The following is a 27802-nucleotide window of genomic DNA, read 5'->3' on the forward strand; positions in this document are numbered from 1 at the left end:
TATGCTAGTGGTAGAGTTTCTATCGATCAAAGAAGACGTGCTGGTGTGGGAAGCAGCTGCTCTGATCTTTAGGTGACACTGCTCCAGCAAAACTGCCCTGATTCATAATCACATCAGCTTTCACTTGCTAATAAAAATGCTCCCAAGGAATGGGTCCACCAGTGACAGGTTTTCTAAACAGGCCATGGTGTTACTAACATCATGACATAGAAGAGTTCATGCCTCTTTCTTGCTTCCTTTTCTTGCTGTCTTCTAGGAAAGGCCATTATTTGATGGTCTGTCTTCACAGTTTTAATTAACGGTTGTGTATCTTGGTTCTGATATGCCCGTGTTGTCTCCCAGGAAAACAGTGTTGCAAGTCATCCTCCTTGTGACTGTAGGTTGGAATTGGTCTGCCTGAGGCTGGGCCATGACTGTGACACCATTTACACCCAATAGTCCAGCCACATCTCAGATCTCTGTGGCTGTAGATAAGTAACTGCCTCTCAGGGTACTTGGGAAACGCTGCCAACTGCCTAAGTTGTTTCCAAGCTAGCAAGGTTTTCCCATGCTTTGAGCCTCTCCCCATTTGTCTTCTGCTGGTGGGTCAGAGATCGAAGGAGCAGATGCAGGACTACAGGACTTCCTGCTTCTTGGAAGTGAGTTGCACACTTGTAGAGCGCCTGGTGGGCACCTGAGTGGTAGGCACCCTTTATTGTGTCTGGGTGTCTGTAGAACAGGACCTTTGAGGCAGCACCAATAGTTGGCTCAGAAATGATTATAGAATGAGACACACCCCTCCCTCTGCCTGCTCTGGGCTGTGCATTGGGCCTTCCTTCCCTTTCTGCATGTGTCAGAAAAGGAACCCCCTTCTTCTCCCTGAAGAACATGTGATGGTAGCAGGAGCCTTGAGTCTCAGTCTACAGTGCCTTCTCCCTTGCACATGGACTCCGTGGTTGCAGATACTGGGAAAAAGGGTCGTGGCCTCTCCTCTCCTAGGCCGTCCAGGTGAGGCAAGCGCCAGGACACATGTGCAGATGGGTTAGTATTAGGCTAGTGTCAGCAGGAGAGGCAGGCGCTCAGCCTATCTCCCACTAGGGAGGGGAAGAAGAAAGGAAGAAGGCGCTGATCCCTTGAGGCTGGGGATGTGCACGATGGAAGATCTAGAGAGGAGCTACCTTCCCTGGGCCACGGAGGCAAGATTTACATGCCACAGCTTACTCTGACAACACTCAATGTATTTAGCCGTCTCTTCTGAGGTTATTTAAAAATTAAACCTCAGACACCTCCTGCTGTGAGCCTGTGTGCATTCTAAAATGCCACCATGTCTTCTGGTGGCCAAACTCCATGCCAGGGTGCATGGGTGGGCATGTGTCAGTCCCTCCCCTCCCCAGGCCAGGCCAACTCTGGCTGGTGGGTCAGGCCCAGCCTTTACGATGCTCTTGTCTTCTGCAGACCGATGAAATGCCTATCGGCCCAAACATTCTTCCTTTATTATTCTTTTCTTAGATTACTTTTATCTTCCCCAATTTTTGAGGCCATGAAATAAGTTTAATAGCCACATAAAACATCTTTGATTTTTTATTTAAAAATTAATAAAGAACTTAATGACAAGTATAATAATTTAATCTCTATATGCAATGCCATGTGTACATCTACATAAGGGAACCCTGTGCGTTTTACCTTGCTTTTGTATCAGAATTTTTACTTGAGTCTTTCCAAGAGAAGAATCACCATCTGTCAGTGACGAGTTGCAATTAAACTATGAAATGATTTTGACAAGAGTTTTTTCCGTTTTAAACATACTTTAATTTTTAGGGAGGAATTAGTTTATCTTCAGAAGTCCCTTTTTGACTCTGAACATTTTAATTTTTGTTTTCTTTTTGGTCTAGACTGGGTGAAACAGTGACATTATTCTATGTACTAGGATGTCCTCGTGTTGAGACAGATTTGTATTACTGATTAGAAAACTGCTAATACCCTTATTTCAATTTACTGAGATAGTTGGGATTCTTAAAACATAAGGACAGAGAACTTGTTGGAAACGTTTTTATAACTTTAGTTAAAAACAGTATAAAAAACATGAAACCCATTTTTAAATGTTTACATGAAACAGTTACACTTCCTTCATGTTATAGGATCAACTTCCTCATTGTTCTTGCACAAAAAATATTTCTCATTTCCTTTTACTGATATTCAGGGATTCAAACCTCATATAGTGTTTCCGCAAAAGATGTGTGTGTGTGCACGTGTGTGTTTTAAATTAAAGCATACAACTGCGGTATTGTTTGAGTGGTCCCCAAAGAATGTTTACATGATATACTCTTCATTTTTTTTCAAGGTCCGATCTCATTACTGATCACTAGGTCCTTGTAGAATCAAAACACTTAGAACTAAAACAGATTTGCTATTGAGTCAGGAGGAAAATACATGGCAAGAAGTAGCTCCAATCTGATAAAAGCAGGTGCGATCCTTTTACCCAGGTCAGCCACTCTGTGTTTGGCATCTAATCGATGAGGTGTGCATGTCAGCACTCTGCTAGATGTGAAACTGCTGGACTGAAACCTCAAGACTAGGTTTTCCTGTATGCTCACAAACTATTCAAAATTTAAGTTGTACAAAAAAAAAAGGCAAAGTGAGATCCCTACTTCCTATTGTGAAAATCAAAAAAATGGATAGACAAAGGCATTAATAGACTAGGGGATTTGATTTCTATAAAAAGATACTTGCAAGGTGCAAAGAAATGAGTGAAAAAATAAAGGAACTAAGATTTACATTGCAATGTGTAATCAAGAGAGAACTCTAAGTGTTACTGTTGATTTAAAAAATATCTAAAAACATTTGATTCACAGCTTTCCCCTAAGTATGTTGTTTAGTACAACTTACTAATAGGTTAAATGTAGGCGACGTTGTCCCTTGGTAGCAGCTAAACTAAACACGCTATTTCTCTTTGAGATGGTCAGGTCTTCCGCCGTTAATACAGAGCATAACGAATTGTATATCATGTCTGGCTGCACTTACCATGGCTAACGGTTTCTCAGAGGATTGATCCACAAAAACACTGTCTGCCATGGCACGGAATGCCTGTGATTCATTGGTGGTTGGATTATCCATCGTGTATCTCTATGTGTGTTCTCAGATTCTTGCCAGAATGTATCATTTGGCCTTTGGGTACCAAAAGATTAAAAATGAGATCTAAGAAAGCTTAGTGTCTGATAGCTCTGACCCTGTCTACTTGTAGCGAGTAAAGGCATATCCTGACTTTGGGGGGACTCCTGGTTGCTGGCCATTTGGAAAATGAGCAGTAAACATGTCGTAAGTCTGGAGATGAAGAGGATGCTAACTTTGAGGTGTCAATGTGACACTAAGATGTGGTCACTTGGCTTAGCGCTATAGCACATGAAGGCAAATATACATATAGTCACATTTTAGAGATTATTCATGGTCTCCGACCACTTGAAAAAGTTGTGCTTTCTCCGGAATTTGATGTGCTGAAGATGGCACTCGCCCCCTGCTTATTTGCAAAATGAAACATAAAAATGAAGTCCTTCGCAAACATAAGGCTTGCTTTTCCTTCTCATTATTAAAAAGAAAATCAAGGCTTGAAAATAAGTATGAGTTATAGCTGTGTACAGGGCGACAGCCTGCCGTCTTGCAGGTTGATAATGTATTACTTGCAGATCAGGGTGGGGGGAAAATTTTTACTTATCATCTTTGACTATGTAAGTTTCATTTCAGATTTTACATCCCACATCAGTGAACTGCAAAGAACAGCTGGCAAGGAGTGACACGGAATACCTTGATTCTGTTAATTATCTGTTGGTACAAAGGCCTTTTTGGTACGCAGGGTGAGAAGTGGGAGGTGCCTGAATGGGCACCACAGTTCCCTCGATCCTATTCATTTTGGAAAAGTATTGACTTAAACTCCAGTGGGTTCTAAAGATGGCCTCGAGACTCCAGACACCGTGAGTGTTAAAGGAACCAGAGTTTCCATCTTCCGTGCTTTTTAGATTCAGTTTTGGATTTTTGCTTGGGAGTTGAGGAGTAAGTCTCCTGAGAGTAAGGCGAAGGTATGACCTGAGTTTCCTCAATAGGGTGGAGTTTTCTCAGAACTGGCTGGAGTTTGTCTTCTTGCTGCTTAAAATCCAGCTCCACACTAGAAAAGAGAGAGAGTGAAGAATTTAGCATTTGATCTTTTCCATATGAAGATCCCTCTTAGTGACAGCAAAATTTGGGCATGGTCAGTGTTTGTTTATAATGTAATTTTATGGTTTAATAATAGCAGTTCGATATACTATGTTTCAGCTGTGTGCTGCCGTGAAGTATTTCAAGTAGGCTCACTTCCTTTGGAAAATAACTTACTTGCTTCTCTCGGTGAATCTTTAACATTGTGTTACTGTGCACAGTTGGTGTATGTATTTGTGGAAATGAAAAATGTGAAATATGAATAACCCCATCGTTTGTCCACAGTCTGTTCACCTGGACTCCATGGAGTAAAATAGAAAACCAAAAGTATGAGTGGGCAGGGGTCACCTTCGTATATCTATACCAAGTGCACGCAAGGTCTGTTCCTGTGTAGTGTGTCACAAGATCAGAGAAGTAGATTTCTCTGATCCTCCCACTTAAAACAATTCTGGAAGGAAATGACCTTGGCTGACATTCTCCTTGGCAAAAGCTTATCTGTCTGAAAATCTCATAAGGGCCATAGTGCCCATCGCTGGGGAAAACTGTGTTCATGGAGTCAACACCATTGAACGGTACTCCATCATTACTAACCACAGTTTATTTGGGAGAAGTGTGGGGTGTGTTCAGTAAAGACAACAAAAAAGTAAAATCACATCACTCAAGCCACGGCGTGCAAGCACAGAGCCAATGTGGAAGCACATTTGCCAGCAGTGATAATGTTTGTCTTAGAAGATGGTGTGAAAGATGATTTTTGAACTATGTTATTTCTTACAGCATTTCTCCGAAAATTGCTGTCAGCTTGTCTAGAGCCCTCTCTTTTCTCCATGCCTTTGCAAAGGACCACATTTGATCTTCTAACTTTGAGTCTTAACAGGTCCCGTTGGCAATTGGGATAGGACCTCTGGTCCATGCATCGTTTTTCTGTGATGATCCCTGCATTGAGGAGCTTTGCTTCCCTTTCCGCTCGCCCTGTCCCTCCTTGGGACTTCTGTGGTCTGGGCCAGGCCTTGGGAGGATTCCGTTCTGTCCTCCTTCCATGTCTGGTCTGGATGCCAGACTAAATGTCAGTAGATTTCAGTAAAGGCTCAGCGTTGATGATAATGCATGAGCTCATAATATTTTATAACCAGTGGAACCATAAACCATTTATAAACATGAAATCCTATTGATTTAGAGAACCATTAATCCTAGACAAATTTTGACATTTGGGAAAGACAAAAACAGCCAAGCTATATTATCTGGAGTTTTAAAACAAGTTCAAGACCCATCTAATGGGCCATTTCACGTTTTAAATCCACTGTTCCATTTTTCTCATTGTCAAAGACTCTAATATTACTCAAAAAATTTAAAAAAAAAATTGTCAGAGAAGTTTTTGGCTAGTAACCTCCTGCTCCCAAAACAAGTTATCCTTTTCCCTTTTTTCAAAGAGCCTATTTGAGTTATGCTCTAATTTATAGGCAGTAGAATAAAATCTCATGAATTGAAGTCTTGCTAATCCAGACTATGTGATGATGGAGGCGTAGTCCCTCTTAAGGACAATTGTGGAAAGTGTAATCTAAGGCTATACTGCATTAATGAAATTCGGGCCTCAGTTCTGTGATGTGGTGCATTAGAAGGACATGGGATTTCTGCCCTGCCTCTTCCACCTGATGCTGGTTTGGGAGTCGGGGGCTCGTTAAGCTTCAATTCTTTCACTTCAAGGAGAGATAATAGTTCCTTCCCTGGCTATCGTAATTGCTGAACTGTGGTAACAGTCTCTCCCCACCAAAGAATGCCCATGGATGAGCCTCCTAAAGTATAAGATGCAATTTAAATATTATTGTACCATTATTATCTGTTGATCACTAATCTTATAATGGAAACAAGAGCTAAGTAATAAAGATATCTATTGGAGATCTCTTCAACTTGGACATTTAACAAGGAAAACAGGAGCCTGTCAATCGAACCTGTGAATATATGGTATGTTAGGTACAGGAGCGTAATTTTACCACGGTGCTTCGGTAATATCGAAGCTGTGTTCTCCAGATCGTAACCCTTTCAACAGCCCCAGATTGGTTTTGGGTTATTAAAACGAGAGAAGGTGCTAGCATCTCCTAGGCTAACAGTACAATTCTGGCTACCTGTAATTATTGAATTCCCATTAAGCAACTACATTGGGAATCCTGTTATTAACCAATTTATCACACCAAGGAACCATGTAATCACAGAATAATCTAATCTGAGTTCTTGTTAACAGAATGACTTGATTATCTGTCGAGTTGATTCCTGTTTGCACTCCCCATTACGCTGCCCTGGGAATCTGCAACCAGAGGCAGGTTCCTTGGTAGAGGGCACTTGTGAGTCTGTGAGTGCCCACTTGGAAACGCCCGCAGTGGTGGCCAGCGAGTTGACCCTGAGGTCCGCCCCCCAGCCCATCTCCCCATCTGTCACATGTGAGTTGCAGTGGATTTGCGTGTGGGATGATGCCGGTGTACCAGCCAGGCAACGTGTGCAGAGGTGTGAAGGAATAATGTGCATTGTTCTGGACACTGCTTCCTGCTCAAGGACTTTTCTTGGGGAACCACACCAAGTCTCTAGGTTGAGTTTGACACACCGAGTCTCTGGGTTGAGTCTGAAGCAGAAACCTGACTGGAGGGGACAGCATCAGAAGGTTAACAGTCTGGGCAACTGGCTGACATCAAACAAAGGTCCCTTTAGTCTTAATAGCTAAATGGATCAAAAAAGGCAGCAACACCTGCTCTTCTGGTCAGAGTAGTGGCCTTGGAGAAAAGCTGCTGCTAGATGTTCCAGGGCACTGGGACTGCCCTGCACATAGACCTCCCTCTGTATTTGAGCCAGCGGCTTGTCCAGATAGTGCTTGGGGGCCTGCCTGGTGGAGGGCCCGTGACTCTTGCTTCAGTTTTCCCTTCCTGCTGCCTGGCTACTGGGGGCCACATCTTTTTCCGCTGCTGCCTGCTTCATGGTTATCACTTTCTCCCCGCCTGAAACACCTTTCTGGGCTCATGGCATGGCTGGCACTCCTTGGTCCACTGTTTCTCAGGTCCACATAACCTCCTTGTTGTCTGACCACCTTCCGAAAGGTGGCCCAATCCATCCTTCCTTATTTGTTTCTGCACTAACCACAAATAATTATTCGTTCCCATATTACTTGCCTTCATCTTCCTAAATGCATTCTTCTCGAATGCAGGCACCATAACCAGGGGATGCCATGCCGTCATCCTCTTTCTGTTCCCAGCAACTGCAGCAGGGGCTGGGTCCTGGCAGTTGCCTAATATTGCTAGAATTAATGAATGAGAACAGAGTCGTGAAAAGGCAAATTCTGGCCAGGCACGGTGGCTCACGCCTGTAATCCTGGCGCTTTGGGAGGGCGAAGGGGGCGGGTCACTTGAGATCAGGAGTTCGAGACCAGCCTGACCAACATAGTGAAACCCCATCTGTACTAAAAATACAAAATTTAGCTGGACGTAATGGTGCATGTCTGTAATCCCAGCTACTCGGGAGGCGGAGGTTGCAGTGAGCTGAGATCGTGCCACTGCACTCCACCCTGGGCAACAAAGTGAGACTCTGTCTTGAAGGAAAAAAAACAAAAAAACAAAAGAGGCAAATTCTACCTCACTTTTAGTCCCAGTTGCCCAGGTCTGCTTTATTTTGGCCAAAAATTATGTTGCGTCCTCCCACAATGAGACCCCTGCCTTGCCACAAACAAATAGAGCTCTGCCTGGAGGCAGCATCAGAACCACTCCAGATGGAGTCTGTGGCCTGGTTCCATTCTATCAAAACTTATCGAAGATCCTGAAACATTTTCTGCAAGACACACTCCAGGATCTTTTTGGAGCCTGGTTCCCATGCCACGGTCCCCTCCTTCCCGTCTTCTAGGATTCTACAGTAAGATCTTGGATAGGATGAGTGGGGCCAGCAGGGTCTGCTTGTGAGTAACCAGCTGCCACTGTCGCTGTGCTAAGGGGGAGCCTGAGTGTTACTTTATCCCCTTTTCACTTTCCTGTGGATAGAAGGTGGAGGTCTAGCCCCATGTTTTCTGGGCGACGTTTGTTCTGAGCACCATCATGGTCCCAGGCCTCCAGACGTGCTGTGTGGACCTGCTTTCCCAGGGCGGCTCCAGTGCAGGGGCTCATTCTGCAGCCACACAGGCACATGGGAAGCCGGGGCTCCAAACCTTGTTGTGGTTTCTCAGGACTCTGGCTGTGGCTTTGCACAGCCCCCCTGCAACCTCCCAGGCCTCTCTCCACTAGCTCAGGAGGCAGGAAGCCTAGGGTGGTGCTGCTGCCTCCTGCTGGAAGGATCTGGTGTCGGTAATGCATGGGCAGGGGAGTGTCCCTGTCATGAGGAATTCTGACTCCTGGGGAGGAGCAGCAACCTGGAAAAAGTCCTGATTCTTGAGATTCAAAGCATGAGTCTGAAGCAGCTGGAGCCAGGTCAGCCTTACCTGTGCGGGGTGTTCTGTCCTACAAACACCTCAAACACAGGCTGCAGAGTTTGCTGGGTGAGAAGGGAAGATCCCTGGACGGCTGGGGATGTTGACAAGACACGAATCCCTGGGGACGGTCGGGATTTACCTTTGTAGCCCTCTCCCGCCTGCACCTCCATTCTCCCTCCAGATAAGGGAATCATCCACCCAAACACTCTGTGCCCTGGGGCTGTGTCGCCCTCGCTGTGCTCTTGGCAATGCCCTGTGATGCATGATTAAAGCAACTGAGAGATTTAATTTCTTGGTTGTCTTTCCCTTTTCAAAATGAAAGTTTTAAGTGTGGGAACTTTCTTACAACATGATTATTCTGTACATTTCCAAAGAAAGAAGAATGTGCCCTACATCTCGGGCTGCTCTCCAGCCTGCACCCAAGCTGCTTTTCTTCCCAGAGACTGTGCTAGGCTTTGTAGTAACACTCCTCCCCGCTGCCGCATGCGATTTTGCAGAGCGGCATCCTTCTTGCCTCTCCAGCTTATTCTCTGTTTGTCTCATGCTCCTATAAATACTCAGGCCCTGCCACAGTTTCTTTAGCAAGCTGTCACCGAATCCTCAAGATCATTTAAGAGGAACACGTTTTTAAAGTTGCCTTCTCCAGTCGCCTGTGTGTATCAGTTAAGAGTTAAAAGCAGGACAGTCTGGTGCCCTGGAGCTTGCTTGTTTTCTGGAAGGGAAGAAAGCCCTTAGTCTTTGGGGTCTCCAGCCTTGACAGGGCCGTGTGGCTCGGTGGCCAGCAGGTCAGAGGCCTCTGCCTTTCATTCTCTTTGAATTAGATCTCGGAGGCTCCCCAGTACTCACTGTGGCTCTGCGCTGACTCACGCTCTGCCTCTGTGGCTAAATCACCTCACCTTGGGGACCTGAGTGTGCTTGGCTGTGAAGTGATGGCTGCGATGTGTTCCCACTTCACACAGGGGTCTCCTGGAACAAGGCCGAGGCCCAGGAGGGCAGGCGCACCAGGATGTGGGCTGGCTTTTATTGTGTAGCTTTGGATAGGACCAGCCACGTCCCCAAAGCACAACAATTTATGTCAGCTGACATCAGTGCCAACTGGCCAGTTTTATGTGAGCGCCATGGGCAACACCAGCATTGTCCAGAGGAAGCTGAAAGTTGGGGTCCCAATCCCAGGCTTCGCTCTCCCCCTTGCATGAGAGGTAAATTTGGGCAAGTCCTTTCTGGGCCTTGGTTTATGGATGTGACCCTGGCCACCTCTGCAGGCTATGTAAGAACCAGGACCCCAAGTATTTGTTGTTCTCTTCTGAACACATCTCCGTGTGTGTATCTAAGGGCCACTGAAAAGCCAGCATGTCCAGAACCAGATCTTTCCCCCCACCTGCATCTCTGTCCTTCCAGACTCAGCCTGCAGCCCCCATTCACTGCCCCGGACGACTGCAGACCCTGGAATCTAGCTCGACTTGCTCCTCCTGCCTCTGCATCCCTGGGTCGAGTGGATTTACCCTCAAAACACCCGTTGTCCTTCCTTTCCACCCACCTTCCACTGCTCTAGTCCAGAACTCCAGCAGTTTTCTCCTTGGCCATTGGAACAGCTTAGTCTCCCTCAGTCTGTACTCTCTCCCACTCCACTTACCAGAGTCACCTTAGGAAGACTGGCAAACTCCTTCTCAAATCCCTGCTTATCCTTGAAAACCTAGGTGACACATCACCCCTTCTTTCTGTGGATTTTCTAGAATAACGAAGTCCACCCTCCTTCCTGCCTCATCCACACACCGCTGGGATGTTACTGCTCTGGCAGCATTGTCTCTAGGTTTCTACAAGAGCCTGTCTGCTGTGGGATCACAGCTGTTTTCCCCAGGTCTGTGAACTCAGAGGGATGGACCATGTTTAAATTCGTCTTTCGTCTGCAGTGTATTTAACACAGTGCCGGCTCCGAACCTGCTCTATTTGTTTGTTGAATTGCAATAAACTGATGAACTGAACCAAATCCTTTCACTTCTAATCTCAGCAAAGTGCTGCTGCCCTATTTTCTGTTTTCATTTAAAATATATACATTTGTATAATTCTATTTATTCTGTCTATATACTTTGTTATATACTATTCCTATATTATGTACCTATATTATATATATTATGCATGGATCTCATCCTAATAGTTTAAAATATCAGTGATTTGTAGTTACTAGCTTTTCAACACTTCAAACATAGAAATGATTCCCTGTAGCTTCGTATCCTTCCTTTACCACTATTTTACGTAGTAGGTGCCTTAATCAATGTTTACGGTATCACTGTAGGGCTTAAAATATCAGAATAAATGGCTCATCCATGATATTGACACTCAAACTATAAGATCTCTCCCCTTGTCCTGGTATGCTATGAACAAGCAATTACGATTATAGTTTTTTCAAAAGAGCATTAGCCAGATACCCTAGCTATATATTTTACTACAAAGGATCCAAAGTTATAATTAGACGATGAGCTGAGCTTTCTGAATGCATCTTGGATGTTTTCCCTGACCATACTGGAGACCTTGCTTGACTGACGCTCATCCTAGGCGCCCGTCCTACCTGCGGCGCGCTCTGCAGTGCACCTGCGGCTCTGGGGTCTAAGCCTCATCTAGGTGCCTGGGTCTGAGGGCAGGTCAGATGCACAGGGGTTAGAGAACCTGGCATCCCATAAATAGTGTCACTGAGGAGCAGAGGCAGACCCAAGTCATTTGGAAAGCCTCTGCCCATCGTAAGTTCTCCATGAGGAAAGTCACTCCATGACTAACGGCACTGCCACGTGTCTAGGAAGCATATCTTATGCCATCCCCCTAGGAAGCCAGGAAGATGGGTCGTGATAATCGGAGGGGTCAGTCCTTTCTTAGACGTAGCCTGGAGTACACTGCTGTTCCTGACCTCAGCGAAGAGCAGCCAGTTTTCCGACTTTTGTCAGAAACTGTGTTATAACTGCCTTGAAAAGGCAGGGCTGTTGTCCTCCTGTTCCAAGCTGGTTGCTGTGAGTCCCTCATGGCCAACCCAACCCTGAGTGGGCTCCCATGACCAGGACCATCACCTCGCCTGCCCATCTCCTTTCGAAGATGGGAGTGTGTCTGTCTAGAGAGACGGGTGATGTCCCAGGCTCCCAGTGTTGGAGGGAAGGCTACAAAGCCACCCTGCCTCCCTGGGCCACCAGCCTGGAACCCTCGTTCTTAGATGTGGTCAGGGCCTCCCATTCCATCCTGATACCCGCTGAGAGCATCATCTCCACTAAATGCAGCAGTGATAGTTCTCATCACACACGGAAACCATTAGCTGCTTGTGTGTGTCGTCTGGTGTCACCAGTGACTGGTCTAAACGTCAGCCTGCGCATTCCTCCAGGAGGTCCCTTCTCAAACAGGTTCTTTCAAGACGCCTCTCTGAGGAAGGTCCCGCACCACTGAATTCCCTAGTCACTCTATTCCCCATGGAATTTCCTATGACCTAGCCTGGGACATAGTGACCAGGACTGCATCCCGTATTGACCCCCAGAAAAATCTCCATACTCCTCTAAAACGGAATTATCTTTATCTTCCCATGAAACTGACAGCGTAGCCCCCTCATGCTATTTTGGACATTGGTAAATGCCTCCTTAACTTTGACCCTGGGGTATAACCAAAGGCTGCGACTATCAGTATAATTAGCCTTTCTCTGCTAATAAATTTTAACGAATTGTTCCACAAATAATATGTTGAGGTGGCCAATCAGTTTTCAGTTTTATGGCTGTAACGAGTTTTATAGCACCTAAATAAGAGAATTAAGGTGTTACTAAACATTAGTAAAAATGACTAAACCTAAATCCATACATATGCGAGGGATATAAATAATATATTTTTAGATTTCAAATAGAAAAGAAAAAACTTGGATTATTAGCTTTGGGAATTTTCAAGAAGAATTTTGAGGTCTGTCAAAATCATTCTTTTTTCCTGACTTCATTAAACAAAAATATTTCCTGACCCAGACTAACATTGTGTAAGGTGTTACTCAGGGATTCCTTTCGTCATCTTCCCACCCTGTCACTCACGGTAAATACTAGAAACGGAGCGCTAAACATTAGGCAAAAGGCAAACTTCCCCCACCTCAGTTCATGCTGCTAAAGAACTTAATATGCACAAGTGGTGGTCACTGAAGCAAGGCTGGAAAGGGCACTTCCATAAAGAGATAATCGCTGAATGACAAAGGCTGCAGAGACTCCACTCCAAGTGGGCTCCGGACAGGCTGGAATTGGCACGGATTCTGCATACAAATGCAATTACCACTCTTAACAATAGGACTCCATTAGTCAGGAGGCGCCTGGTTCTGCCGGCTGTCTTGATCGTGCACTACCCTGACCAGCTTTCTTTTTGCAATACACTCAGAATCAGTGAAGGACCGGTGTGTGTGATTTTATCTAGAACTCTTTGCACCCTCTGTTTTGTGGTCTTATTGGTGTTGCAATAAATTACCAAGGATGATGTGAGAAAATGCAACCCATGACTTTTGTGAATTCTTCATTTAATCTCATAATACTAGATATTTTCCTCATCTTTCCTGAAATCTTCCAGTCATTTGGGGGAGGCACTTGCCCTCTTTTGGAGCTTCCTACTTGAGAAGCCGTCAAAAATTGTGATGGACTGGGATGTTCTCCAGCTGCTCCAACGGGGAGTGTTCACGGGTCGTGAGGTTTCCCGTCCATCCTTGGGGATGCGCTGGCTGTTTCTCCTCCTAGTTCCTGCCAGTTGTTCCCAACTCTCTAGCCTGGAGGGCTCTAGAGAGGCCATCCAAATCCTCCCTAACCTGGCCTCCCTCCACAATTGTCTTTTCTTTGGAGTCTGCTTTGCCAGGTCAGGCACCCTGGCTTCCTTAACCTCCTCCTCACCTGCCTTTTACGTCCTGCACCTGTGGTTCCCACCTTCAGTACAGAGGGCTCCCTCTCACCACAGCTCTGTCCTGACCCTCAGCCCAGGGTCCCAGGGCAAGGGGCATGCATGGAGTTGTCTGCAGCAGCTTCACACTCCTCCCAGTCTCCCAGCGCCTGGTGCAGAGCTTGTCCTCCTTCAAGGAGGTCCCTTGAAAAACGCCTGTTCAATTAATGCCCATTGGGACCCCAAATGGAAAGGGCTAAGACATTTTTATCAAAGTGGTTGTTTAAAATTCCACCTGTCCTTGGCTGGGCATGGTGGCTCATGCCTGTAATCCCAGCACTTCGGGAAGTTGAGGCGGGTGGATCACGAGGTCAGGAGTTTGAGAACAGCCTGGCCAATATGATGAAACCCCATCTCTACTAAAAATACAAAAATTAGCCAGGCATGGTGGTGCACGCACGTAGTCCCAGCTACTCTGGAGGCTGAGGCAGAAGAATTGCTTCAACCCAGGAGGCGGAGGTTGCAGTGAGCCGAGATTGCACCACTGCACTCCGGCCTGGGCAACAGAGTGAGATCCTGTCTCAAAAAAAAAAAAAAAAAATTCCACCTGTCCTTGACCATCATATCAAATGGTGAAAGCATGGCGTACACAGCAAGGCATTTCACAAGCTCCTCCTCTGTGTGTCAGACAAGTGGCATGGAGCCTTATGGCATTCCCAACCAGTCAGGTTCCAAGCCCACTCATTGATCCACTGCAGAATTATTAGTGTCACTCGAGGCCACTTTGTGTGGTGGCTGTGATGATCCAGAAATGAAGCAGGCACAGCGTGCTCCAGGAGGATGTGGTCACTCAGGGCTTGGAACTAATGGTAGGAATTCTACCATTTTACAACAAGATTCTAAATTCTGGGAAAGATGCTGTTTAATGAATCTGAGTCAGAATTCCTGTTATCTTTTAAATATTGCTTGCATCTCCAAAAGCCTTTGGATTGCAGTTGGTCCATGTTATTTTCATGAAAATGTACAAATTAGAATTCAGGCCATTTTGTTGCAGTACTATTTTACAAATTAACCATTTCAGCAAAGGAGAGAATGGCTGGTTTGCAATGATATGTTTCATTGTTCCTTTCTGAAACCACATCTGAACAAAAGGTGAATCATCAGTGGTGTGACTCATCAGATTAGTCTGACAAAAGAATTACCAAAATAGGGCTGGAGAGAAGAAATTTCAACTGCTTATGAGCAAAGATTATATTAGTAATTTATCCATAAAACATTTTCTGAAATAATTACAGCATATTGTGACAAGAAATATGGAAGATAAGCCAGAAAAGTTTTACTAAAGAAAACGGAAACTGGAATCTCTTTTAATCATCTTTCATGCTGAGATGGTTTTAATTAGAGTGGCACAGTTGGTCTAGATCACAACCGAAGGGATGTCTGTCATCTTAGAAAACAATGTAGCTGTGTCAACCATCTCAAAATTTGTCAAAAATATCACTTGTGGTACTTGGAGTTTCAGTGGTCTAGGAGGAAGCCCATCAATCCTCTGCCGAAGAAGGGTTACTCAGCTCTGAGTCAGTAGATTTGCCAATAAGGGAGAGGTGTTTTCCCGCTGAGAAATGCCTTGTGACTCTCCACACTTGCACCCTTCTGTGCACTGTCTCTGGAAGCCCATAGTTCCATCCCTTGCATAATTGTAAGAAGCAGTTCCTGGGATTTCAGATCTGGAAGGGACCCTGATGATGCCTTAGTGCGACCCCAGAGGACCCGGAGACTGAACAGACACCCCACCCAAGAGAGAGGGCAGAAGCTCAGCCCTAACCTTGCAGGTACACGGCAGGCCTTCACGGGCTGATGGTTCTCACCTTTCACTTGTTGTACTGGTGGGTTTTTTCCTCCCTGAAATTGCATCAAGACCTTTTGTCCCTTTGATGCTTTTTCCTAGTCCTCTGTATTTCCAGGACAGAATGATTTTTCATAGAGAAATATGTACCACCTCCCATGGCAAAGGTACACATTTATTACAAGGCTGTGCTGCTAAAGCCCCAGGCAGCCAGGTCTTGAACACAGTATCCTCTTCATCTCCCTGGGCCAGGCATTACTGGAAACACGGTGGACAGCTATGCTGCTTGGAAAGGGTAATTGGATTTCGAGTGAAAAGCAGTGTTTAAATGCAAGACAGGCAGGGTCAAATTCATTGCCCTCCAGGGCTTTTGGCCTTCCAGAAAGCAGGGTATGACAAATTACAATGTGTGAACACTGGCAGCTGTGATGGCCCCACCTGTTCTCAAGCCTCTGGGACAACCACAGTCATGTGACATTTTAAGATTTATTTTGAAATTCCTTTAAGCTACCCAATCCCAGGGTGTTCCAGGCATCCCATGGTGCACATGGAGAAGTGGGTTGTATTGGTGGTGTAGGGACTGACAGCAAAGTTCCTGAGCTCCCGGACTGAAGCCCTTGCAACTAAGAGCCAGGCTTTGATCCGACTGCAGGGACTGTGACCTGAGCTACACTTTCCCCTGCTGCTGGGATTGTATCTCTACAGATTTGTATGCAGGAATTCAAGGAGGACTTGCCTGTAAGTTTTCATGTGAGAACAAGACATGGACTTAGATTTGTAAAGCCTTTGAAATTTGGAGACGCCCTCTGGCTCACTGTGAGTCTATACTTCCGCGATGCTGTGGCCCCCCATGTGCACTGCTACTGGGTCACCTGAATCGGTGATTCTTCCTGCTGAAGGACTCACTGGGTTTTGAACAGTTTTCTACCAAAGAAACTTCTATTCTTAAGCTTCTGACATTTGGGGGTTGACTCACAGGACTGACTGCAAGCTGCGAAGTCATCCAGCTCAATCCCCATTGCTTACCCTCCCCTTTCTCTTTGCTCAGTGGGACCCTGAGGGAAGTTACCTGTCCCTGTGTATCAGCAACTCTCAGCCACCGCGGCAGAATCAGACAGACCTGAGGCTTCCCAGAGCCAGTCCAAGTATCTGTTCCTCCTAGTATACCAGTGTTTGGTAGTCAGATAGGATTACATAAGCCCTCTTAGCTGACATAGTAGATGAACCACATGGCCCTGGCCTTTCATGCTGTAAGTGGTGCACCCATGATGTTGGCACCCTTACGCGACTGACTGCTCAGTCTTTGTCCTGTGACTCTCTGTTCTTACTTCTCAAGTTTCATGCTTACCGAGAGGATGCTAGATTTGTTCCTGGACCTGTTTATACAATTAGTACCCACTATTAAAATGATGTGATTATTGAATGTCATGCAAACCAATAAGGCATGAGAAGATAGTCATTGCTGTGAGTTCAATGCTTTGGAAAGAGTGGGCTACCACAAAATATTTAATGAAAAAGGTAGGGACAGGCCAAGTATGGATTCAGAAGGATTCTGATCTCAGATTCTGCCACCTTACTTTGCTCCACTTTAAAGACAGGAAAATTGGTGTGACTCGTGGCGGATAACTTGGAACTGTAGTGGGGGTGCCCACATTCAAAGAAAACATCTGGGCCCCACCTCTGAAGGCTGCCCTAACTTGAAATCATTTAAATGTAAGATTTCAATTCATGCGATTCAAATTAAAATAACATGTTTAAGTTAGGTACATGTCATTTTTTTATGATTTCCCCATTGATTGGTTTTTTCAATTAATGGACCAGAAGTGAGCTTTCACTCCCTTTATCATCTCTTCCTGTAGACCTCAGAAAACTCTTATCCAACATAATAACCGCCTTAAGAGTAATTGTTAAACTTTAATTATTTCCATTATAACATGATAGGGAATTTAGGAAGCAGCATTTGATGAGCTCTCTATGTTCAACTTGGTAGTCATAGTGCAGTCTTTATTTGAATACTGGTTCATTTCTTGAGTTTCACACTAGCTTGTTTCATTGACAGGACTCAATGAAATAAAGGCTTTGGGAGGCAGTGGGAATCCAGCCGAAATATTACTCTGCAGACGTCCTGGGACCAAAAGCCTTCCAGGGTAACTTCTGTTTGCAGCAGAAGTTTGGCTGTTGTAGGGATGTTTTGTCATTGTGATCACTCCAAAGGGAGTGATTTTAAAAATCAGGAAAGAAAGATCTAAAATTCCACTTTTCCTCAAACACTACCTCTTCCAGGATGCTTCTCCCATTTATAAGGGGGTGACAGTTGGGTCTGCTGGCTATCAAGGGCCACATCTCTGTTCAGCTTCTGAGGATACCACCAAAATCACCCATCTGTAAAATTGCATCTGCAGTAAAACTCTCAATGAGTAGTCATGCATTTTCCCTGTTCATACGAGATAATCAGAGCAATCACAGTGCCTCAGCCTCTACCTAGTGAGTCTTCCTAAATCTTGGCAAATTCCTATAGTGCTTGGTCACTCCCAGTTCTTTTAGCAGGTGGACCAGTGGCTGTTGTATTGGGATTCATGTAGAGTGGTGGTTGAGCCAGTTCAAAACAGTGACCACTCGAGTAATTCCTGAAAAGGCAGATTTCTGCCCTTCAGAGACTTACTCAGTCACTTTTAATATCACTTTTTACAGGAGTGAGTTCTGGATTTAGAGCTAAATTCATTTAAATTATTTCAGTTACATTAGACAGTATTCATATATATATATATATATATATTTTTTTTTTTTTTCCGATCACCCACAGAATATTACACAGGTTTAGGCTGAACAGCTCATTCTCTGAACCTACCCTGGATGTCTTGACTCACTGTTGTTTGGTTGCGTTAAAGACAGTATGAACTTTAGCTCCCAAAGTGACAGAAGCTGAACTCTGAGTATATGCTGGGTCATCTGCACTCTGCACTTCCTAACGTACTGATGTTAGTGAAGGGTAGTTTTGGGTCAGCATTATAACCTTTCATTGTTGATTCAAAATTCTCTTTTGCAATATGAGTGGAGTGAAAAGTTTCCCATTAAACAAACTTCTCTGATCTGTTGCTATCATTGAGTTTCTAATTTGGAGGAATTGTTGAAGAAAAGACCTGCATGGATGCCTCATTTTAACCTCCTCATTGGCAATTGCCAAGAACAGTCAGCAGCTTGGTGTGCCATGCCAGGCTGCTGCAGGGGCCCCTCCTCCCTTCCTTCTGCCAGGAGGCCTTACTAGTTTGTGTGTGCGTCTTAAAACACTCTAAGGTGGGGGTGGTTTCGGTAAGGTAGGCTTTTTCAGCCTCAGTACCATTGACATTTGGGACTGGATAGCTCTTGGTTGGGGGGCTGCCCTGTGCAGGCAGCATAGAATGTCAGCAGCATTCCTGGCCTCTACCTGCTAGATAACCAGCAGCAGCTCCTCAGTTGTGGGCAACTGAAAACGTCTTCTTCCAGACTTTGCAAATGGCCCAGTGATTGAGAACCTCTGCGGTTAAGGAATGTGCCAATGTGGACTTCGGAGCCCATCTCTATCTGTGGTTTCTTCTGCCTCCTCCGAGACAAGGTCTCCAGGTGACCCAACTTTGCTTTTGCTTTTAAGGATCCTGGGCCGGAGGCTGGGATGCTCTGTCTGGATCGGAGGCATAGATGGCCAGATCTAGGCTTTCCCTTGGGGGAGAACCCTGATGGGTTCAAGATTGTGTAACCTCAAGCCTCTTTGCTCTCCCCATGTCTGTGTTCTTAATGTAGAGGACAGTAACTTTGAGCAAATTTTTAGAGGGTGTTTGGTTTGATAATTGTTTTTTGATAATTTGGTGGATCACTAAAATTATTCTCCAGTCTAAACTTTAAAAAAAAAGAACTTGTAACATTTCTCACTACTTTTATATTTTGTTTGTGAAAAATTACATTTGCAAAAAGAAAAGAAAAAAGGATGGCAATCCTTCTGAAGGTTTTGACTATATCTTAAAATTCTAAATTACTGATGAAAGCCAAACACAGCTTCTTCCTGTTGGGAGTTTCTGCTGTATTCTTGTTGATGACAGTCATACAAACAAACTTCAAATTAAAAACCACAAGGAACAGCTGTAGGGGCTCTGGAGAGAGTATTCTGCCCCGGGACAGGCAAGCGGCACAATCCTTGAGAGTTCCCAGGAAATAAAATTCCACGTTTGGTGTGAGCAGCTCAGGTCTTTCCATGACATTCCTAGCACATATGGTGTGGTTTCGAGCCTTTGATCTATACCCTCTGAAGGGAATCTATTTTACAGCCTTTCCAGAACACACAGCCCAGGGCTCATGGCTATCAATACCAAGGGAGCAAGCCATCAAACTTATACCAATTCTTGAAACCACTAAGATACATTTGCAAGATAAATGGGTTCAAGCTCTCCCACATCCCATGGTTCTATACTTGGGGTGGAGTATTTAGAGGTAGCTTAGAATTACAATCAAGTAAGGTCCTTCACTTTTTGTCTGATAGAATCATCCCGGCATGGCCCCAGATTGTTCTTGCATTTGTGGGTAAACATCATTTGTCACTCATAATAAGAAAGTGGGAAGAGGAGAACGTTAACATACCTATAGATAATACATGCACTGTTCCTGCATGTGTCACAATTAGCTGTGTCTTGCCCCGTCCGATATGAAAGCCTACAAGATAAGAACAGGAGAGCATTACAAGCGGTGGCTGGGGGTCACTGGCTTTATAGAGCAGATGCCTCAAATCAGATGCCTTCCCAATGCCAAGCTCATCATGGTCATGGAAATTGATTAATGCGTGTTTCCCAGTTTGCTCCTGTCTCTGCTTTCCTTGTACAGAACCAATGCAACACTACAGCTAAGATGGTATTTAAATTTAGAAGTGAACATAAGCTCCTGGATGAAGTAAATCATATAATTTTGTTATAAGCACAGGGAATTTCGGATGTTTCAATGCAGATTTATGGTGTTTTGAAGAAACTTTGAGGAAAAACCAACCACAGATACATATGCTGACTCCATGGCTTAGGTTTGCTCTACCCCCGCCTGTCCTGCTAGAACCCGGACTGGCTAAGTGCAGCCTGCAGGCCAAATCCCGCTGGGGCCTGGTTTTGTCCAGCAAACTAAGAATGGATTTTACATTTTTAAGTGCTTGAAAAAGAAATTGAAAGCATGTCATATTTGTGATACATGGAAATGATCTGAAATTCAAATTTCAGTGTCCATGAATAAAGTTTTTACTTTTGTCAATGAAATGGTGAAAATTTTTATGAAAATACCTGTTTCTAGTATCCTCAGTTTTGCCTCTTGGTCTGCAAATCCCTGAACATTTACTCTCTGGCTCTTTAGAGAAAAAAAAAAAAAATGCCAAGCCTTATGTTAGAATGTCTTCCTGTCATTGCCATAGCTTCTGAATTACTTTCCCTGGCTTTATTCTCTGCTGAGTTCTGTCAGACCCCCGAGGCCAGGCAGATTTTGGCCTTTGTCGGGGAGGTTGCTGATTCTCCCCCCTAGTTAAAAAATTAACAATAATAACCTTGGGGTCTTTCTGTAGTATATTGTTGAAGGTTGTATAAACATAAAGGGGTTGATGATGAGAATTTTTTGGACCAGGCTGGAGTTGCCTTGGCTATTTCTTGGTCCAGCCACCCAGGAACAGTTGGGGGGTGTTTTGTGCTCTCACGGTTTCTCCTATTTCATCCAGCCTTTCCTCTCTGACATTTTTAACATGCAGATTTGTATTTTCTGAATATTATTTTATGTCCAGGCACAGAAATGATAATGGGAATGTTAAATTTGTGGCAGGAGAAAAGCTTCCATCTGAATTGGCTTATAAACACTTTGGGGGCAAATTTCCATGTACAGAGCTACTCACCAGAGTAACAGTGTGCACAGAAGGTCTTCTGTCAACATTGCTAGTCAGTATTTTTTATCCCCTTTGCTATGTAAACTTCTCTGCATCATGGGTTCTAAATTGAAAATAACTTGTTTTCCTCATTATATTTTGTGTTACATCAACATTTGACAAAAGGATTGTCTGCTACATGCCGTGATTGTCTCAGTGGGCTTGCAAAACTCAGACCTGACCTCTCAGTTCTGTGCAGTTCGTTGATCAAGTGACCATATTCTGCTCCAAAGTGTTGCCAAGCACTTCCTGTGATTCATCATATTTCAACCGGAATTGGAGTGACAGTATGGCTGTCTCTATTGTCTTCTCATCATCACCTCCCACATTGGGCGCCTTTGGAACCCCACATCAGGCCGTTCCATTCTCCCGTTGGCTTTGTCAAGGGAGACGGGGATGAACAGCCTGTGCCCTCCCTTCCCCTTGTTCCTCATCAGACACGGTGATTTTTCAGTCCTTACCCCTTTCTTCCTCATGGCAAGCCCCAAGAATGCATTCCTCCTGCACCTTCCCACCTGGCTCCGGATTTGTCCACCCCATGCCAAGACTCTTCCACATGGTGACATCACTCTTCTCCCTTCTTTCTTGCCCTATATAGACTTATAGCCTTTTTCCATCAGCTAATTCTACTGGAGCTTGGCTCTAAGCTCAGTGCTGACCAAGGTCATTTTGCACAGTGAAATAAGTGCCATCCTTGAGCTCAGGTGCTACCACGGTCCATGCTGAATGTGTTGTTAAACCGTTGGCTTGGGTTGCATATGAGGTACTGCGCTACTATTGTGTTGTGTTGGTGGGTATAAACCTACAGTCAGGAGAAAGAGTACCTAATACTTGTCTATAGGTGCTAGTCATATCCAAATTTTAGGTTCTTACAGTGGGCCAAACCGGGGGTATTTAATAATTTTCTGAAGGCATTCTTTTTGTGCTCACAGGAAAGTGTGAATTCTAAGCTTATGGAACCTTCCTGCCCTAAACCTCAGGGCAAATCTCTATCAAGCCTCATCAGTATCAATGCTCCTTTCTTGCCCAGTGTCCAAGTTTCCCAGTGCCTCACTTGCATTAGAGCCCTCAGCCTTCTGATTATGCTAGCCTCACTTACAGAGGAGAATACAGTCACACTTCAGGTCCAGGATCTCATTATTCTGAGACCCCAGGCTTCTGATGTTCCCTGTCACCTTGCTGGTACTCTGGGGCCGGTGTTCTGCACCACATGTAATTGGCAGCTTGGGATAGGCAATGGACCTGACAATGACAGGACAAAGGCTTCAGGCACCTGAAATGGACAAGAGGAATCTTCTAGGATCTTGGAGTTCTTCAGTAAGAAGTTGCTTTTCTTTTCTTTTTCTTTTTTTTTTTTTTTTTTTTGAGACCAGGTTTTGCTCTTGTTGCCCAGGCTAGAGTGCAATGGCACGATCTGGGTTCAAGCCATTCTCCTGCCTCAGCCTCCCGACTAGCTGGGATTACAGACATGTGCCACCATATCTGGCTAATTTTGTATTTTTAGTAGAGACAGGGTTTCTTCATTTTGGTCAGGCTGGTCTCAAACTCCCAACCTCAAGTGATCTTCCTGCCTCGGCCTCCCAAAGTGCTGAGATTACAGGCCTGAGCCACCGAGCCTGGCCCAAGAAATTGCTTTTCTAAAGCCCATCCTGAAAAGACTTTACTGCAATCACTTTGTAGAAAGCACATGTGTCCCCGTTACTGTCAGTAAGCAAATAGTTATTAAGTACCTACTAAGTGTCAAACATTTTTCTGGCTCTACAGGAGACATTTGCAAATAAGATAGAGTCCTTTTCCTCACAAAGCTCACAGTGGCATGGGAGTGGCAGAAGGGCAACATAAATGCATGAATGAGCGAACGGCTAGATAATTTTGATACTGCTGAGTGTTAAGGAAGTGTTGTGAAGCAGTTTGGCCTAGAATGAACTCTAAGGAGGTGACGTTTTTAGTGAGACCTGGATGGTAATAAAAAAGCAGTCAGTCCATCTGTTGATCCAGGGTTGGGTGTTGCAAACACAAAGACCATCCCGTGTTAACATCCTGCAGTGGAAATGATGCTCCTTCTCTTTGCAAGTCAGAGAAAAAGGCCAGTGCTGCTGGAATAGATGTGGCAGGTGAGAGTGGTGAGAGATGAGGACATGTGTATAAAATGAGAGGCCCTTTGGGCATTATTTTAAATTGAATGGGAAGCCACCATCGAGATTTTCTTATAGGTGGTTGAATGACATGGAAACACTTCTTGACTTTTATTCTCAATCCTCTCCTTCTATAACATCATTTTCACTCAATTTCCTTTCTCTTGCTTCCTTTATTTACAACCCAGCCCAATTCACCAATTCCTGAGAAAATGGCGTGGTTTGGCTGATGTTTGTCGGTAAGAAGCAAAGGAGTCATTATGTTTTCTTTGTTTGGAGCTGTATCTGTGGTCATCCTTTTTTCAGCTGGTTGAAAACATAATGGGTGGTCTGTCAGTTTCGAAATATATGTATGTTTCTCCCATGTGTGAGAATTATTTTTAGGACTTCATTACCATGAAGGTGAGGTTTTGTTTAAGTTTTGTTTAGGATCTTCCTTTTGTTTAAAGGAATCAATTGTTTGGAGTCCATGAATATCAGCAGGAGATTAATTTGTGAATAAAATTTAAAGTGTTGACCTTGTCATGTGGTTAATTCACAGGCAGCTGCCAGCAGCTGATGTCAATCAGGGTATGCCTGCTAAAATTTTATTAAGCACGAGTGTTCTCAATAGAGGGCTTAAAACTATGTAATCCATTGTGCTTATTGCTTTGATAATCCATCTAATTGTCCTTGAAGCTTCCAAGCTGTAGGGTTTGGCTTCACTGATAATTTTATGGTCACATTAATAATTGGGCTGCAGCATCTGAATATGTTCTCCAAATAGAGATGAAACAGATAAGTTATTTCTACAGGACAGGGAACACAGAGTGCTGTTATGGAATTTCCCTATTTTTTTCTTCTCAACTTGGAAACACGTCAGAAAATAGTACTTTGAATGATTCTCTTTCTATATTGCCATTGCCATAAGGCAGAACAATCTAAAAACTTTAAACTGCTAGAGCAGATACTTCTCCAGTGACTGTAGGGCTGGAAATCTTTTGTGAATTAGAAGTTTAGAGAGGAGAAAGCTTAGGTTATTGATGTAAAAGCTGCAGTAGAAGAACATTTGGGTCACAAATTATAAATTTTCTGTCTTGCAGATTAATTGCTACCTTTGTAAAGCACTCTTCCCTTTTGCTTTGAGGAGCCTGTGTTATACATAGGCTTATAACTCCATGCGTGATACAATATCTGGTACCTTCTGGGCATTCAGTTAATGTTAATGTAGCCAAGTCATAGAGTCCATATTTGTATTTTCATATTGAAGTCCAGAATAACACATCTATCTATTTAAAGAATTCCAACTGAGTGTGGAAAAAAACCCTGACAAGTATAAATTGTGAAAAGTGCTAGTCTTCTTTTTTCTCCTCATATGAACTCCTTTGGGTGCTAATGATAAGCATGTTCATTGTAAATACGGATTTTGTGGCATTCACTATTTATTGTCCCATGGCAGTTAGTTGTAAGTATTCTCTTAACAATGCATATAGCTCGGAAAACATCGCATTCAGCACCAGGGACAGTGTCACCAGTCCAAGGCGCTCTCTTTTTTTGGTGCTTTTGTTTTCTGTTCTGTTGACCCTCTAGCCTCCCATCCTTCTAGAACTGAGTTTTATCCCAGGGACCAATCTGGGGACCCTGGACCTCCCCTTGCTTGATGACTTTGGAACACTCCTTGGTCAAGGTGGGCTTGCCTGTTAGACCAGCCTGGACGCGAATTGTTAACAGGGAAGCTAAGAACATAGACTCTGTGACAGTGCACGAAAGAGAAGATGATGCTCTGTTAGAAACAGAAGGGATCTGGACAAGCCAATTTTACAGGGTAGTTTTGGTGGAGTCCAGGTTTTGAGTCATTTACACTTCTATTTCATCGTGAACCACCTGTCTTCACAGGACTTTGCTCTACTTTAAAGAAAGCAAAATAAACTTGACTTACAGAACACAGTGTGGAGCTCTAGTCAGTGCACCCTCCTTTAAAGGAAACCTCAGGGCTACCTCTCTGTGATAGCCTGGACCTCTCAGGTTTAGCTCAGCATGCAGTTCCCCAGTTTCTCTAGCTACCTTATACCTTTATAATAATCGGCTCTAATTCTTCAGTTGTTATTATCAGCAATTCCTGAATGTATAAATACATATATATACTTGTATGTATATATATGTATTTATACATATATAAATGTATGTTTCTCTAGCTACCTTATACCTTTATAATAATCGGCTCTAATTCTTCAGTTGTTATTATCAGCAATTCCTGAATGTATAAATACATATATATACTTGTATACTTAAAAATATATAACATACCTGAATTTTTTTTTCTTTGTAAATACACACACATACATACCTTTGTAAATGTATTTTAAAAAGTGGTGACAATTTGGGGCATGCAAGTCTTCAGTTATTCTTTTTTGGACAGTAGCAAAAGAGGGAATATACGCACCTTTGTATATTTATTTTAAAAACTGGTGACAATTTGGGGTATGCGTGTTTTCAGTTATTCCTTTTATGGATCATTAGCAAAAAAGGGCATCACAGATAGACATTTGAAAAGAAACTAAGAAGGGCAGGCCCGTGGCAGAGCTGGTGCTGCAGTTTTTGTGACCCCACTGCAGGAACGATAAAGGAGAAGCAGTGTCTGCCGGCCTCAGCCTGAGAGCCGCACCATGGCCACGTCCTGGGCGGCAAGGAGCAGGGCACGGGAGGGCTGGACGACATCTGCTCTTTCATGCCGGCACCACAGCGAGATCTAAGTCAGCAGGGCCCTGGGTGTTAGGAAAGGGTGTTGAGAAATGTCAGAGAAAGGTCACTGCAAGCTTTCTTCCCAGCCACATATCCAAGCTGAGCAGTGTCTCCGAGACCTTGAAGATGGGGCCTGAGAGGCAGGACTAACAACTCTGAGGCAATCATAACAAAACATAAATTGTTTGGTTAAAAGGTCAGGAAAGAAAAAAAAAAAAAAAAAAAAGAAAAGTCTCACTGTGCTATCATTAGAAGCAAACACCGAGAAAGTGACAAGCATCTCGTAGAGGAATGGTCAGCAAGTGGAAACTAATTTTACAGTACCTAAGAGTAATGACAGTACGAGTATTAGGTTATTGGATTGACTTAAATGTGCTGTTTCTACTGCCATAGTCCCACAACACTATTTCCTTCATAAGATTTAAATTCTCAATTGGAAACTTCTCTTCTCACATTCCTGGGTGACTGGATGGGGCATTTGTGTGTACCTGGTCTGGTTGCAGAGCTCAGCAGCATGCTGTGAGCCCCTCCTTGGAAGATGTATTCAGTATACAGTACACAGGAGGGCAAGCGGCCCAGTTGCTGATTTGCTGCTCTTTTAAACGGCTTGTTAATTTTCAGCAAGTTCAGAGCTTCTAGTATGTGAGGGAACTCCACGTTGGATAATGCTGAAATCAAGGCATGACCTTCTAAGTGTGGTCTTCAAAACGTTCATCACATAGGGTATTGAAGTTGTCACACTGAATTAATTCAGAGGCTGTATTCTAGGTTTGCCTGTATGGACCTAAGCTATAGATGGTGGTTGTTGCAGAAATAAAAAAGGCATGGTCTCTGCTCTCAAAGAAAATTCTTTCGCCGTTAATTTATTCTCTTCCATTTGATCTCTCTTGTTCTTTCAGTTTTCTTACTGGATGCAACAACCGTTTTTTTCTTCTGCATTCTTACCCAGGTTTGTGCACTAGCTGTCTCTTCTTGATAACGAAGCCATCATTTATGTCAGCATCTTGAAGGGCTTTTTCACTTAATAGTCTCAAAGTGACATTAATTAGAGGCATAAAATGATACCACTACTATTGCTGGGAGAAATTATGTTTCAAAAAGTAGTAAAGGCACTGTTTTCAGTGATTCCCTCCTATGTTCGAGAGCCACTCTGAGCAGTAGATTTGGCTTGTTCCTGAATCTAAGGTCTCACCAGGAGTTTGCCAGATTATGCCCTGGACGTGTACTTATTTCAGATGTCAGCTCTTTACAGCTAAAGTGGATTTAGACTTCAGCATATACTCATGGAAATGCAACTACATTGTCATAAGCATTTGAGCTGTTAAATGCTAGAATTTGAGGGAACAGCGAATTTATGGTGGCTAAAAGAATATGAAGTCGATTTTCTTAACCAACTCCCGAGATCACCCCGTCATCAAAGGCAGTACTGGCTTTTGGTAATGGCTTGTCTGTTCCCTTTTTCCCAGTAGCTGATAGGAGCCATCTGTCAGCCAGCACCCAGCTTGCTAAAGTTAAGCTGGGCAGTTCTGGGATCCTTGCTGGCCTTGGATCTCCAAGCAGACAAAGTAAGTTGTTAGTGGTAAAAACTGAAGTTGCAATTTGAAGAGCACAAATTCACAGTGACCCTCCATACTGGTAAGGCTGTTAGGAGTACTGCCCCTCTTCTCCCCTGCCTTTGGGATGTCGAACAGGGGTGAGTGTTGACGTCTCTCCAGCTGCCTGGC

At 44.1% G+C, this 27802-nt stretch overlaps 2 protein-coding genes across 6 annotated transcripts in view; one reads left to right on the top strand and one right to left on the bottom strand.

Annotated features, from left to right (window-relative positions):
* Positions 1 to 27802, top strand: part of DOCK1 (dedicator of cytokinesis 1) — a 548347-nt gene that overhangs the window by 226982 nt on the left and 293563 nt on the right. The window lies entirely within an intron of this gene.
* INSYN2A (inhibitory synaptic factor 2A) overlaps positions 1548 to 27802 on the bottom strand; it is a 61108-nt gene continuing 34853 nt past the window's right edge. The window contains exons 5-6 of one of the 3 annotated variants that reach the window (XM_010357863.2): positions 19917 to 19988; positions 1548 to 4135 (exon numbers count right to left, since the gene is read on the bottom strand). In XM_010357863.2, coding sequence (XP_010356165.1) covers positions 3952 to 4135; positions 19917 to 19988 — 256 coding nt within the window. In that variant the 3' untranslated portion in view covers positions 1548 to 3951. The remainder of the gene's footprint in view (positions 4136 to 19916; positions 19989 to 27802) is intronic. The other 2 variants (XM_010357873.2, XM_010357881.2) reach the window with 2 other exon arrangements.

The sequence above is a fragment of the Rhinopithecus roxellana genome, chromosome 11 (genome assembly GCF_007565055.1).
Source record: "Rhinopithecus roxellana isolate Shanxi Qingling chromosome 11, ASM756505v1, whole genome shotgun sequence".
Lineage (NCBI taxonomy): Eukaryota > Metazoa > Chordata > Mammalia > Primates > Cercopithecidae > Rhinopithecus > Rhinopithecus roxellana.